The sequence below is a fragment of the Pinus tabuliformis genome, chromosome J (assembly GCF_031772625.1).
Source record: "Pinus tabuliformis cultivar Carrire ecotype Pingquan chromosome J, CPIR1, whole genome shotgun sequence".
In the NCBI taxonomy this organism is placed as follows: domain Eukaryota; kingdom Viridiplantae; phylum Streptophyta; class Pinopsida; order Pinales; family Pinaceae; genus Pinus; species Pinus tabuliformis.
This window is the reverse complement of record NC_142295.1, coordinates 1,543,622,460-1,543,636,363: the sequence shown is the minus strand read 5'-3', so window position 1 is coordinate 1,543,636,363 and position 13,904 is coordinate 1,543,622,460. Positions and strand designations below refer to the sequence as shown.

The 13,904-nt window shown below is 30.3% G+C and overlaps 1 protein-coding gene across 2 annotated transcripts; it reads right to left on the bottom strand.

Moving 5' to 3' along the window:
- Nucleotides 1-2,003: 2,003 nt before the first annotated feature.
- Nucleotides 2,004-4,595, bottom strand: LOC149233389 (uncharacterized). 2 transcript variants are annotated; one of them, XM_089376725.1, is made up of 5 exons: nucleotides 4,104-4,595; nucleotides 3,636-3,863; nucleotides 2,925-3,173; nucleotides 2,392-2,565; nucleotides 2,004-2,311 (listed from the first exon to the last, which is right to left on the bottom strand). In XM_089376725.1, exons 1-5 carry the CDS (start codon nucleotides 4,497-4,499, stop codon nucleotides 2,219-2,221), a joined length of 1,140 nt encoding a protein of 379 aa, XP_089232851.1. In that variant the 5' UTR covers nucleotides 4,500-4,595; the 3' UTR covers nucleotides 2,004-2,218. The 2 variants fall into 2 exon arrangements, with proteins under 2 accessions (XP_089232851.1, XP_089232852.1); XM_089376726.1 differs by having other exon boundaries at nucleotides 3,636-3,857.
- Between the last annotated feature and the right edge of the window lie 9,309 nt (nucleotides 4,596-13,904).

The following is a 13,904-nucleotide window of genomic DNA, read 5'->3' as shown; positions in this document are numbered from 1 at the left end:
TTTTTGTTATCAACTCTTTGCAGATTTATTTACCTTTTTAGTTTGTTAGGTATTTTGTGTTTGTTATCACCTCCACGGCCTACCTCGATTCTTTGGTCCTACTATCTAGAGCTCAAAACTCTCTCTGGCTCTTAGTGTTTATGTGGTTAGGCCTAGAGACTAATCTAGTTCACTGTAAAAATTGAAGATTTTATCAGTTTTTATTCATACCAAACCATCATCAAACTTTACCACTTAATAGAATCATAACACAACACCCACATAAAACTTTTTAATCCCATAAGGAAACAAAACATAATACAAAAGTTATACTAAAACACTTATTTATTTTAATGAGCTAGGCTATCATGAAAACCACAAAGGATAAAATATTGCTCCACCCAAGTAGTCTCTACCAAAACTCCCCACCAGCCACTTTCATTACAAGAATAGTCTTCTTGAAAGGGAGCACACCATCTCCACCTACGGATTTTCTAACCACACCAAGTCTTGTCTAAGGTTTCACAGACCTCCTAGGTCTAATTAACATTTCCACTAACGAACGAGCTCAAGAATTCCAACTCAAGAATTCTTTTTTTTTTTGTGTTAGCTTCATGCCTTCCCTCAATAATGTCCTATCTAAGGTATCAAACTTTCAAAATCATCACTTGGACTTCCTCCAACTAGACTCGAAGTCACTAGGTTGCCCTAGGCTTTCTCCCTAATCCCTAAGGAAGATGATTTATCTCCAGGGAGAAGAATAATTGTCTTCTAATTATGTGGGAAGTGAATCTCTCATTTAGCATATTTTTCCATCAGTAATTTCCATGGTTCCATAACGAAATTTTATTAATAAAATTTAGAATAAAAATAAACATTTATGTTTATTACCTATTCATGCCAAGCTTGGTCACATTCTATAAAAGTTCACTCACAAGTATTACATTTAAAAGATAAAATAAATTTTAAAAAAGCTATAAATTGAAAAGAAATATAATATAATACATAATAATATATAATGATGAGAAAGATAAATAATAATATAATACATAAAGGTCACAATATATAGATATTATAATCCAATTTAGATCCATTTTAATTTGCAAACTAGAGAAAATGATTTTTTTCAAATTTTATATTAAAAAAAATTACACATCAAAATATTTAATCTAGCTCAACTTTTAATAAATCCAAAATTAAAATAAATATAAATTACTTTATAATATCTATATATTATAACCTTTATATATTATATTAGTATTATATTTTCATAATTAATTTTATAATTAAGTCATCCTCATTATTTCATTATTAACCCAAACAATTAGTCGCTTCAATTGGCCAAATTTGTTAGTATTGAAAGATTCAAAACATATTTATAAAATTTTGATCAGCTTCATTTTAATTTTATAATATGTTTATAATATTGTGCTTAATTATACAATCAAATATATAAAAACATTATCAATCAAAGAACGAATGATCCATTGCCAGCCTATTACATACTTATTCTAAACATATAAACCAGTGACAACTCAACAAATTTCAAATTCCATTACAGGATAATAAAAGAAAGTACAGGATTATTTTGTTCTAGATTGTTGAAAAGTAATTTAATAAGTGGACTAAGGCTGTTCCTAACATTCCACGTCAGAAGTTTCTGCTGTGAGTCCAAAACGGCATGGCGATTAAAACTCCATTATTTTTTCTTGATTAGCATTAACTTGGAAGTTGAACAACATATTTACCTCGACTGATACGTCGGAGATTATAACAGCGAGAGCTTAATGAGTGACTCACCCATAAAACAGTCGCAAGCAAAACAGAATCAATCCCACGACCATATATTTACAATATTACAATTTGATTTTAGATGGTTGTGATATTTACTGATTTTTATATTTATTTTCATTAATTTTTAAGAGTTATTTTTCTCCTCAGTAGTTCGTTACTAATTTAAAATATAATTAATCCAAAAAAAGCATTATCAAAATCAATATTACAACTATCATGAACAATTTCCATTATCAAAATCAATATTACAACTACCATGAACAATTTCCATTATCAAAATCTATATTACAACTAACATAAACAATTTCCAAGAAAAAGAAGCTCGTGACAGAGGAGTGAGAGGCAGATAATAAGGACAAAGGATGGACGGGATACGATGAATGCTTTTCTGGGAGTTTGTAAAGTGAAATTACAATATTTTCAGTCCTTCAAAGCGTTGGTTCTGTTATGGTCCCCGCAGGAAACCATAGTCTGCAGCAGCGTCGAGAATCAATTGCTTCAAACCCTCTGCTTCCATCATTTCTTTCGCCTCTTTTGTCTGCACGCGCATTCCGAACAACAATATTAATCAAAAGAAACCTAACCCATAAGTTGAAAAACTATGATTTCATCACATACCTCTGCAATCACAGTGTTGACAATGTGGCCATCTAAGGAGATAATATTTGAATTCCTAATATCCAATATTTTTATAGACTCCAGGGCCTTCCTCAACTGTGATAATAGGTAGCGCTGCTTCAAGCAATACAGTGTGATGCGAAATTTTCTCCCCTCTATCTGGCAAGCATCAACCTGAACCACCAAATCAAAACCAGGCAAAAGAAAATAAAATACTATGCAATAATTTCACTTAAGTGGTTAATGTAAAGCAAAATCAACTATAATATAATAGGCTAAGCAAAAAAATAAAATACTATGCAATCATTTGAATTAAGTGATTAAGTTAAAGCAAAATCAAATGTAATATAATAGGCTAAGCACGTGATAATTGATAATATTTTTTCGAAGAGAACTGAGTTTGCTTAATGGTTCCGTATTTATTATTAGGGAGTTGAAATTTTAAACTGATCTATTCTACACATTTTTTTTGGAAGTATATTATTAATATAAATAACTGTAGAAATCTCCAAACTCAAGCGATAATTTCTTACTTGAAGAACTGTTTGACCCACATGCTTGCTTCCTGCAAGTGCCATGGGAGTGGGGTTGGCGATTTCTGGACTCACGTTATCTTTATTTATTTCTGCAACTGATAAGTCGTCGTGGGAGACAACACACGAGGAGCAGTCGCTTTGGTTGTTGGATTCAAGACCTGCAATCTCTGACTGAATCTCTTTAACTTGATTTTCCAAAAGGTGTATATATGTAATTGCGTCTTTTATAACAGACGCCTTGTCCATCTGCACACAGCTAAATACATTAATTTCTTAATCATGGCCAAATGCTTTAACACAACTTTAGTTGGTCAACATAATTATATCATTTCTAAGAATTAAGGTAGATAATAATGTTATGTAATTATAATATAAGATTAAAATTTATTTAAAAAAATAACAAATCATCTCCACCACACTATTTATAACTGGTTCTCTTGACTAAACTAAACTTAATAATAAAACATTTTACAAATTTATTATTATTAAATTTCAAATAGATTACAAATTCAGAATATTACCTAGCATACAAACTTATCTCCACCACACTATTACAGCTCAACTCCTTTGGCCAAGCTAAAGTTAATATAACTTTTTGCAAAAGTATAAAAACATGCATTTTCGTATACTGTTATTAAATTTCGAATTAAATTAAACTTAACTAGATTACATATTCATAATATTAACAGAACTAGTATATAAACTTACCTTGGTGATGAAGGGGACAATCGAACGCAAAGTATAAAGCCCCTGATTTAATTTTTCACGTCTCTTCCTTTCCAATATTATATTTCTGCTTGCAGCCGAAAGCGTAGATTTGCAAGATCTGATCCCTCCATTGCTCTGATGATTACTGCCTTGAGAAAATATATCGCCTCGTTGACTATGGTTACGAAAATCGCATTTCATTTCAGAACTCGTGGATTCTATCTGTTGCTAATCAAATCGACCCAAAAAAAACCATAAAAAAAAAAATTATGAGATGATATTTTTTAAACTCGGAAATATTTTCTAAAAAAATTATTTAACTAAAATTTCCAAGTATTAAAATAAATTTCTATCTCTAACATTTCGAAGTTCTAAAATTTTTCATGTAAAAAATAAAACACTAAAACATTGAGATAAATTTCCATCCTTCAAATTTTCCATATAAAAAATATTGGCACTTATGCGCACCAAATGAAGATCATCCGGTGATGCCATTCTTTCCATCTGTATCTCGCTAGATTTATGAGAAGCCTCAAGATCACATGCAGAGAAGATCGAGTATTCCTCTTCGTCCTTCCACCATTTATCTTGAAATTGATCAACCATGGCAGCAGAAGCATTATATCTCTCTGCAACCTGCTCTTTTGCATTAATGCCATTACAAATAACAACCCCTCCAGAGTATTTTGAATCAATCGCTGTATTCAGTGGAGTACTACAGTCCATGCCGCTGATCCACTGCTTTTGAACTATGTCAACGATATCACACAGACCATGGCCTAATGTTGCTTCCATGTTAACAAGAAGATCAAAATCTGGAAGCAGTTCCATTGTTGGATAATCAAAAGGGCCTTCCATTTCCATTTCCGCCACTGTGCTCCTCCTGCTGCTGCTGAGGCCTAATGGGGTAAATGCCTTTGAAACATAATGGTGTATCTCTATGATTCAAGCAAAGTATCAGAAAAATTGGAAAAAAAATTAGCCCAGGCCCCAGCCTGGGGTAGTTTTGTTTTATTGTCGATTTCTATTATAAAAAAGGCAATGGACGTTCTAGAATTCTCATGTCGCCCTGTTTTTCTTGGGGCCGTTGGATTGATGCGTGTTTTAATAATTGTATTTGTGTTAACGAGGCCGTGTGGGACAAAATATCGGAGGTCGGTGTACCATTATTATAGTTTAGCGTGTGGAGTATTGTCAATTATCATGCTGCAAGTGGCAGCAGCTACCTTCAAAGGTGGCCCGCTCTGTCATCTGGCAGCACCTATTTTCAAAGGTGGCCCTCTATGTCAACTAATGTGGTTTGTTAGAAGTGGACGATGGGTACTGGGTCCGTATAAATATTGCATCGTGCACGCATGTGAGGGAGTTCGGGACCACCATTTTTAAGTAAAACCACTATATTATATCATCATAATAATTATAAAAATCTTTCATTTAAATTAATATACTTTGATGTTTTCAAACTTATCCTTGTTTATTATATTTAAAGGTCCGAAACCATTCCATATATGTGAAATCAAATATGCCTACAAAAATGGCAAGCGTATTTCCTAAAATAATGTGACAAAACCAAGAAAGAGTGACAACACCAAGAAAGAGATTGTGTTATCGGTAATTAATGATAGAGGAAAAGGATGGTTTTTATGCAGCAATTTATTTATAAAAGTGAATTATAATTTTGTAGTTAAAAGGAGTTGGATTAATAGTATGAGTTTTTATTTATTGGGTAAGGTTTATTTTTTTAAATTTGAATTTGTAACTAAAAAAATGGTTAGATTTAATGATATTGGGTAAGGTTTATTTTTTTAAATTTGAATTTGAATTTAAAGGGATTGGATTTAATGATAGAAGATTAGAGTTTTTCACTATTAAACAAGATTCAATTTTCATAAGGATTTGTTCAATGTTAGGGAGTTCTTTGAGATTTATATAATTTAAGTGGATCAAATCTCACTCCCAATAAAACTATCTTTATCTTAAAGAGGAACCACATTAAATGATTCTTAAGATAGAAAAAAAAGTCAAATCAAGCAACTATAATAATAATAAAATGATTTTCTTAATATTTTTGAAATATAAAAATAAAATATTAATAATTTCTTATTTTTAAAATCATCATATGAACCATAATAAACAATATCAACATAGTATCATCATCATCATTTAAAAATATACATTATCTTAATTATATTAACTCTTTCACTATTATTATAAATAACACAAACAATTATATCAAAATTTTAATATTTTAAAAAAAATACTAAATAAAAAATAACAAATTAATTTTTAATTAAAAAATAAATAAAATGATCCAACATAGTCGTGATTTAAAAAAATGAGTTAAAAAGGTTGCGAAACTGCGAATGGTAGCTAGAGATTATTGCGCACAGTGGTCCCCCACGGAAATCCAATTTCAGTGGACATATCTCATGATTAGATGATAGAGAACCATATTTTTTTTAAAGAGCGAAGGAGTTCCCAATTTTGACTAATTTAAGGAGTTTGGTTGCATAAGTAGATATCCATATTAGGAGGGTTTTTTGGGTTATGTATATATATATAAGTGTCTTAAAATATTTCAGAAATTATAATTATAATTTTTATAATAACAAATATTTTATATATAATATTTTTAATTTAAATAAATATAAATATTTAATTTTATATTATTTATAATAATAATATTAATATTAAAATTATTATGTAAAGTTAGAATTATTAATAAACTGTAGTTGTATATGAAATAGCTTTGTTCGTAGATGGTTCACATATGAACCTATAAAAAGAATCGTCAGTAATGTAGGAATATGTGTATGATAGATTGTGTTTGTTTTCAAATTTTAATTATGGTAATTTAAAACCTCATTCATCAAATTGATTATAGATAGTTATTATGGTAATTTCAGAGTGATTTAACAAAGTATTTAAATCTAAAAAAGGCTTGCTACTAAATTTATGAAAAAAGTCTTATATTTAGTTAGTAATAAAACTCTTTAAAATAAATATAAAATTTACCAAATTAACTATCTAAAATTTCTTATATTTAATTAATAAAAAACTCTTCAAAATAAATATAAAATTTACCAAATTAATTAAATCAATATCTAAAAATAAAAATTATTTGTAAACTCTAAGGATTCTCTTATTACTCATGTTGTATTGTGCAGTAAATGATATATATCATAGAAGGAAAGAATAGTGGTTACCATTCATCTATATAATATAATCAATTAACAACAAATTTTACGAGGGAAATATTTTTACCTAAACTACTCATAATCTATTATGAATTGACTTGAATTTCCCTTACCTGGTATGTTTTTGCTTCCAAAATTAAATATCATATTCGTATCCTATCTTTTTGGTTGACATGCTAATATTTCCCATATTTCTTATATATTATTACCAATATGAAGTGCCTTATGAGGGGATTAGCGATATAACTTATGAAGTAAGTAAGGCCTAATAATATAAGTGCTTAGGTGTTATCGACAATGTGAAGAAGTTCCCCCTGTAAAGGGTGTGAGAGGTCTAAGAATATGTGCAAAATGGTCAACCAATTATTTGTGATCTCTGTATAGTTATCTTATTGTTCATCTCAATATAGTTGTCTTGTTGTTGTTGAGAATGTGTTGTATTACATCCCCAATTCATCCCTCGTGAATCAATCGGACTGTTTACCTACAATCCGAGGTCTAAATATCCAAACACATATATGCTATTTCACTTCACCCTAACACAAGCATGCACTTTTGTTCATAAATTTATTTTTTTATTATTTTTGTTAAATTTAATTTAATGTTTTAAATTTTAATATGTGGTAAATATTTTAAATATATTGTATTTAAGATTTTTGTAATCTATAATATACAAATCAGTTTTTAGGATTAATTATATTTGTAGGATTAGGTCAACATTTCGAACCAATTAATATGGTTTTTCTATTTTAAATATATTTGAAAATATTTTCAAAACTATATACAATTTGTGATATTCAATAAAAACAAAATTAAATAATAAATTAAATTTAATATTATTGTGATGAGAAACCTCTACAATTTAATATAAATATTACATGTTACATGTAAATATTTTTTAAATTCAATTTGTTTATATTGTAATTTTTTTTTTATTAAGTAAAAGAAAAGCATAATATACATATCACATTAAAATATATAACATATAAATAATAGTTATAAATTAAGATCTATTTTAGCATATAAAAAATTAAGATAATGATTTGGTAATTATATTTAAATTTAATTAATAAACAAATAAAAAATTAATATTCTTAAGTATATTCCCCCTCATTTTACCATGGATATTATTAACTTCTAAGTAGGCTTTATTACAATAGCACGGGTTAATACCATGGCTTATCAATACTACATGCCCGAAACCCATAACTCATTTCAAAATCAAAATATTTTATAAATATTTTATTTTAATTGAATATTATAACATTTTTTAAATTAAAACTTAATACTTACAATATAATAAGATTCTTAACCATGGATGTTCTCCCATATTTTACCATGGATATTAGTAACTTTAAATATGGTTTATTACAATACCATGGGCTAGTATCAAGACTTAATTTTTTTGTAAGCTTGGCAAATCCTTTCCATTCCATTTTCAAAAATAGGCAGGTGTTACAAAATAACGTCCATGGTCAAATGGCCTCAACTTGCACATCAGGAAACTAGGTATGTTGGTCATCTCACAACATTATAAGCCATCCAAAATATAAAGAGTTTGAGAATGTCTAACAAAGCATTGTAAACTTGAATGTCTTTATGCCTCCTACTAACAATTTACCTATAATAGTAAAACCATAACATGTTATTCATTTGTACAAAACAAAATTGACTATCCAAGCTACACTTAAAAGCATACTAATAATCTGAGGACTCTATTGGTGTCGGGTTTTTGGCACTAGATCCTGGCAGTTCAGACTATGGGATGCTCAGAATGTGCCTCTCTATGTGGGCTAAGAAAACATTTTGTTGTTGAATCAGCATTGCAAAGCTAGAATTCCTTATCAATTTCTTGAATTTCTGTTGTTGGCTCGGAGATTCCTAAAAGAGTTGAGGTGAAGGACTTTTTTGAGAGTGTCTTCATCATCCAAAATAGATATAAAGTTTGTTGATATTTAGTGCAGTGACCTTTAGTATGTCCAGGATCTGTGATGAGCTATTTCCACTCAACTAGCTCCAACTCATGATTTGTTACATTCTGTCTCACTTCATTTTCCCAGTTTGATATTTTCTAACGGGCTCGAGGGTGTGTGCTCGTCCGATAGGACTCACCGACTTCTTTACTGCGGTCCTGACTAGTTCTGCAGCCCCTGCCCCTAGTTGGCCTCGATTGGGGATGACCCCTTCCATTCCCATGACTAATGTGGTGCCTCGATCACCCCTTGCCCTTCACTGCTAGAGCAAGGTTGGTCGAGCCATATTTTGAGACTGACAATATTGAAATAGAGGAATGCAAGAATAACTTGACCCTAAAACCTCACCCCTCAACGGACACGTCTAGGAAACTAACCACAAAACTGGCAAACGACTCAAAGGGGGATACCATCGGACTAAATGGAGGTGAAACCCTATAGATGTTAGAAGAAAATTTGCAATGGAACAGAAAACATTATATCTAACCAAATAAGAAATGTCTTCCTACTTCACCTTGTTTCACCCAAGACTTTTGACCACAGAGGTCCAAAACATGCCAGGTGCCCATATATAGAATACAAAACAAAACGATAGGATTAACCCCTCAAGATCATCCCATAGGAGGTCATGGAGAAAGTACTTTAGGATTTCCGAGCGATTAGACTTAACAACCCAATGCTTTACAAACTCAATCATAAAATTGACATTCTAGAGATGTAAAAGTACATAAATTAGCATGATGCTAAAAAAGGTGTATGGGTTTCTAGCCATAAACCATAGGACCTCAGTGTCCCCAAATATTTTATTTTAATTTTATCTTATAAAATTTTTAAAATTAAATCTATTAACAAAAGTTATGGGGGAGATGTTGTAAACATTTACATGTGGGCTGAATTAAAAAATAATAAAAGCTTAAAAATGATTTCTTACAGACGGGCTCGCTAGCCTAGTATGTAGAGATGTTGTAATAGGAGTTGTCTTTAAGTGAGACTTTTTCGAGTTTCCTACAACAAGAATTTCCTAAAATTCCCACTTAAAAACAACTCCACAACTAAAAAAACAACTAAACTGGTTTTTTGACTGGATATATGGAATCAACACCCTAAAAAGTCTCTTGGCGCACATTGATTGTGTAGAGTTCGCCCTTCAAACTTGTGATTTCAATGAATCCCTACCAAATTCTAGACAAATTAAATCAGAAAATAAACCGAAAAACTTTTCAAAAAGTCTCACTTAAAGACAACATTTTGACACACTCAAAATAAAATAAAAATAAAATAATAATGATAATTATCAATCAAACATTTTGATGGGTAAAATCACATAAAACTAAAAATAAACATAGAATATAAAATTAATAATTATAATTATAATTATAATTATAACTATAATTAATAATAAAACCAACCTAGATCCATATTAAATACCAAGTGCTCAGAGGGATGCAAATCTCTTGAGATGCAAATCTCTATTAAAGTGAAAAGAGAGGGATCAAATATTTTGAGATGCAAATCTCTTTTAGAGTGAAAAGAGATATGATCCCTCTTTCCCCTGGGTAGATTCAAAGTTAATATGGATCTAGACTAGTAAAATAATGATGTAAGAAATCATTTGAAACAATAAAAATTTAGCAAAATACAGTGGTCAAGTTTTAGAATTTTGGTTATCGAGAGTTTCTTGATGGTGTTGAACCTATTTCTACCTTCAAACAATAATTCAAGCTCTCCCACCATCAGATTTCTTGAAAAAAAAATAAACTATTAAAAATTTGTCATCCAAACAAAATCCACAACACCTTTATTAAATATTTAAATAAATAAATATTCTAATAATAGGAAAAGATATATATTTATATCACCTTTTTGATTAAATATTTAAATAAATAAATATTCTAATAATATGAAAAGATATATATTTATATCACTTTATTTTTTTTGGTTTAACTTGCGCCCAATTTAAACATTAAATCTTATAATTTACAGATTACAATAAATTAGAAATAAATATTTTTAAATTATTCTAAATACTTAGACCTTAAAAAATTCCTTTCAATAAAAAATGAATTAAAATAAATTTCAACAAACAATTTACATTCGTGGAGTACAAGTCCCTTACACATCATTTTAGTTGATCAAATACTTTTTAAGTGAATACATTTGGGCAAACTATAGAATGATAGATTGTAATGTGTTTTTAGAATAATATTTCGAGATTAAAAAATAAAGGACCTTAATATGGGTGTCTAAAACAATATTTCGAGATTAAAAAATAAAGGACTAACTGGCCATCTTGGTGTTATTTTGAATATGTCGAGGTGATGTAAGAGTCGTCATCAAAGAAATGATAGTTAGATGGGATGGGAAGGGATGGGATGGGATAGGGATTACAGCATAATTATAGGATGTTGGCTGGTATTGAAACGTTCTAGCTGATGATGAGAATTGTCCATATCTTATCAAGTTTAAATATATATATTTTTTTTCAAATTAATTTTATTGAATTATATATATTATTAGATAATGTGAATTTTAAGATAATTAACTTGTTTAATTTATGGTTTGAGGAATTATAATTCAGAAGTATTTAAGTTATTAAATTTACTGAAAGGTTATATTTGATTTAGACCAATACAATATTTAATATAGTTAAATTTTTGCTTACCAAATTTCAACTTAATAACTTTTCACTATAAAATATTTTAATAAAACACAATATTACCATTTATTACCTTTTATTCTATTGCTAGTAAAGATAGATAATAATATTTTTATAATAAATATTTTATATTAAATTTAAAAATCATTATAATATGTATGACACTTAAAATTTTCAACTTACTTTACTTAAATTGAAATCAAAATCCCATTATAATTTTGTTTGAGTGCATATATAGGTACAACCAAATATGGATTTTACATTTGGTTGACTAAAAAAATAAAAATTAAAAAAACTATCAAAAATCTTAACATAACTATGCTTTGATTGTGCATATGGTTGTGATGATGTTTAAAATAAAATTAAAAAACAAACTATTTCTTTTTAGAAGTATCCCAATGAAGATTGGCCTTCACATAAACAAAATATTAAATTAAACACAAACATCACCTAATTTTCAGATTAGATAATCACTAATTTACAACTTACCGCGTGTAAATTGTATGAAAAAATTACAGTTGCAGCTTAGTAGTGCAGCATTAACAGAGACCTAAAAATTTGTAAGATATAAATTATATAATTATATATATATATATATATATATATATATATAGATTATACGAGTTTTATTTAAATATAAAATAAACGTATATAGGTTTTTTTTAAAGTATATGAATGTTATAATTGTTTATTTTTTATTTTAAATGGTTACAAAGGTAAAAATACATTTGATTGGATTTATTATTGTTAAATTATTATTTCATTTCAATTAAGTCTTTATGTGCTTGTACTATCTCGAATTGTGGAAAGTGTTATTTAATGATTTGACTCGAATTCCAAAGTTTATTATGAAGATGGGATCACAAAATTATTTTTTTCCCAACTTCTTCAAATCTCAAAACAGATACCGCCATCACATTCAGCTCGTTGAAAGCTTTCCAAAAATATAAATTTTATCTCAATCCAACTTTTGGAATGAAATTTATGCCCTTCTAAAATTTGACAAATCAGATTAGGCCATGTAAACTCCATGCAAGGCCAACAAGGCCTCCTCCTTTTGTTCTGCAAAGTTTTCCACATTAGAACCATTTTGGCCCATGTTCCAATCTTGGTGGGGTCCAAAAACCATGTCACATTAGAGTGACCATCACCAGATCACCTTCTCGATTCATTGTTTAATTGACATAAAGTGTTTGATGCTCCACGGTGGGTAGTGCCGAGGTTTCACTACAAAACCATAGTCGGTCATCCCCTCCCTATCGCCACCTCTCAATATGGTTACATCCCCAAGCGCTCGGCGATGGGAAGTGGGTAGTGGACAAAGTTATGTGGAAAAACCGCAGTTGGGTCGACCAACCATTATTGATGAGATTGAGGGACCATATTCCCTTCGAGAAAAAATAAATCACACATTTAAGTGTGCCTACCTATGCATGATTGATCCAGGTGGATGTTGGTGGCCACCCACCTATCCCATTTGGATCCCCACAATTGTCTCTTTCAGTCTTTTTAGTTTCCTAAATTGTAGCACAATTTACTATTTTTAGCAGTTTTTCGGGTCCTGAACTTCCGAAGCCGTTTTGAGGCCCTAAACGACATTTTTTGGGAAATATGGGGGCAACATGGGTCCATGGACCAATTTTTCCCTTCCCAAAGTGGTAGTTCTCGGATATATCTTTCTAACGAGCTATTATACACGTCAAACAGAGATTGTATGCCAAAGTTACGACCCCGGGAAGTTGATGTACCAATTTACCCAAACGGGGCCCACAGTTTGGCGTTTCATCTTCTAGGGTTAGGTTTTGGAATGTTAAGGGTTTTTCCAGTGTTTCTCAACAATAAATAGGCCTTCGAGCCTCATTATAACACAGTTCAGAGGCATGTAGCCACCACATCTCTTCTCAGAGATAAGCTACCATCGCCCTAGCTGGTTTATTTGTATTACTGTTTGTAAGAATATTTCAGTATTTTACATTAATGAAATGAAGTATTATTTCCACTGCATATTTGTGTTTATGGTTATCTCTGTAATTTTTTCCATTCCTGTTTAAGTCCAGATCAGTGGTATCAGAGCAGTCTGCTTTTTCTCTGTTTTTCTTTGCATGTCCCCAACGAGGTCGGGATATAAGGAGTTAGGGCTTGAACTGGTCGAACCTTTGCAAGACCAGCCTCGCAGATCCTGACGACCTCCCATGGCAGATGAGAAGAAAGACGAGGGGGTAGGTGATGCTATCAAAATCTTGCTCGAAGAAGCCCTCGAGCGACAATGGAATGTGATGATGGACAGCTTTGCCTAGATCCTTCAGCGGCTACCCAGAAGTGACGCATCGGCTTCCAGCAGCTACTCTGGAAATGCCACGCCCTTTAAGGTACAAGTTAATTTTGAAATCCCCTTATTCGAGGGTCATATAGACGCAGATGCCATAGATAAATGGTTAAATCT

Coding starts and splice junctions, on each gene's coding strand:
- LOC149233389 (XM_089376725.1), bottom strand. CDS start 4,499: ATGGAAATGGAAGGCCCTTTTGATTATCCAACAATGGAACTGCTTCCA. Junction 3,174..3,635: donor TTGTCCCCTTCATCACCAAG/GTAAGTTTATAT, acceptor AGCTGTGTGCAG/ATGGACAAGGCGTCTGTTAT. Junction 2,566..2,924: donor TGGGTCAAACAGTTCTTCAA/GTAAGAAATTAT, acceptor TTGGTGGTTCAG/GTTGATGCTTGCCAGATAGA.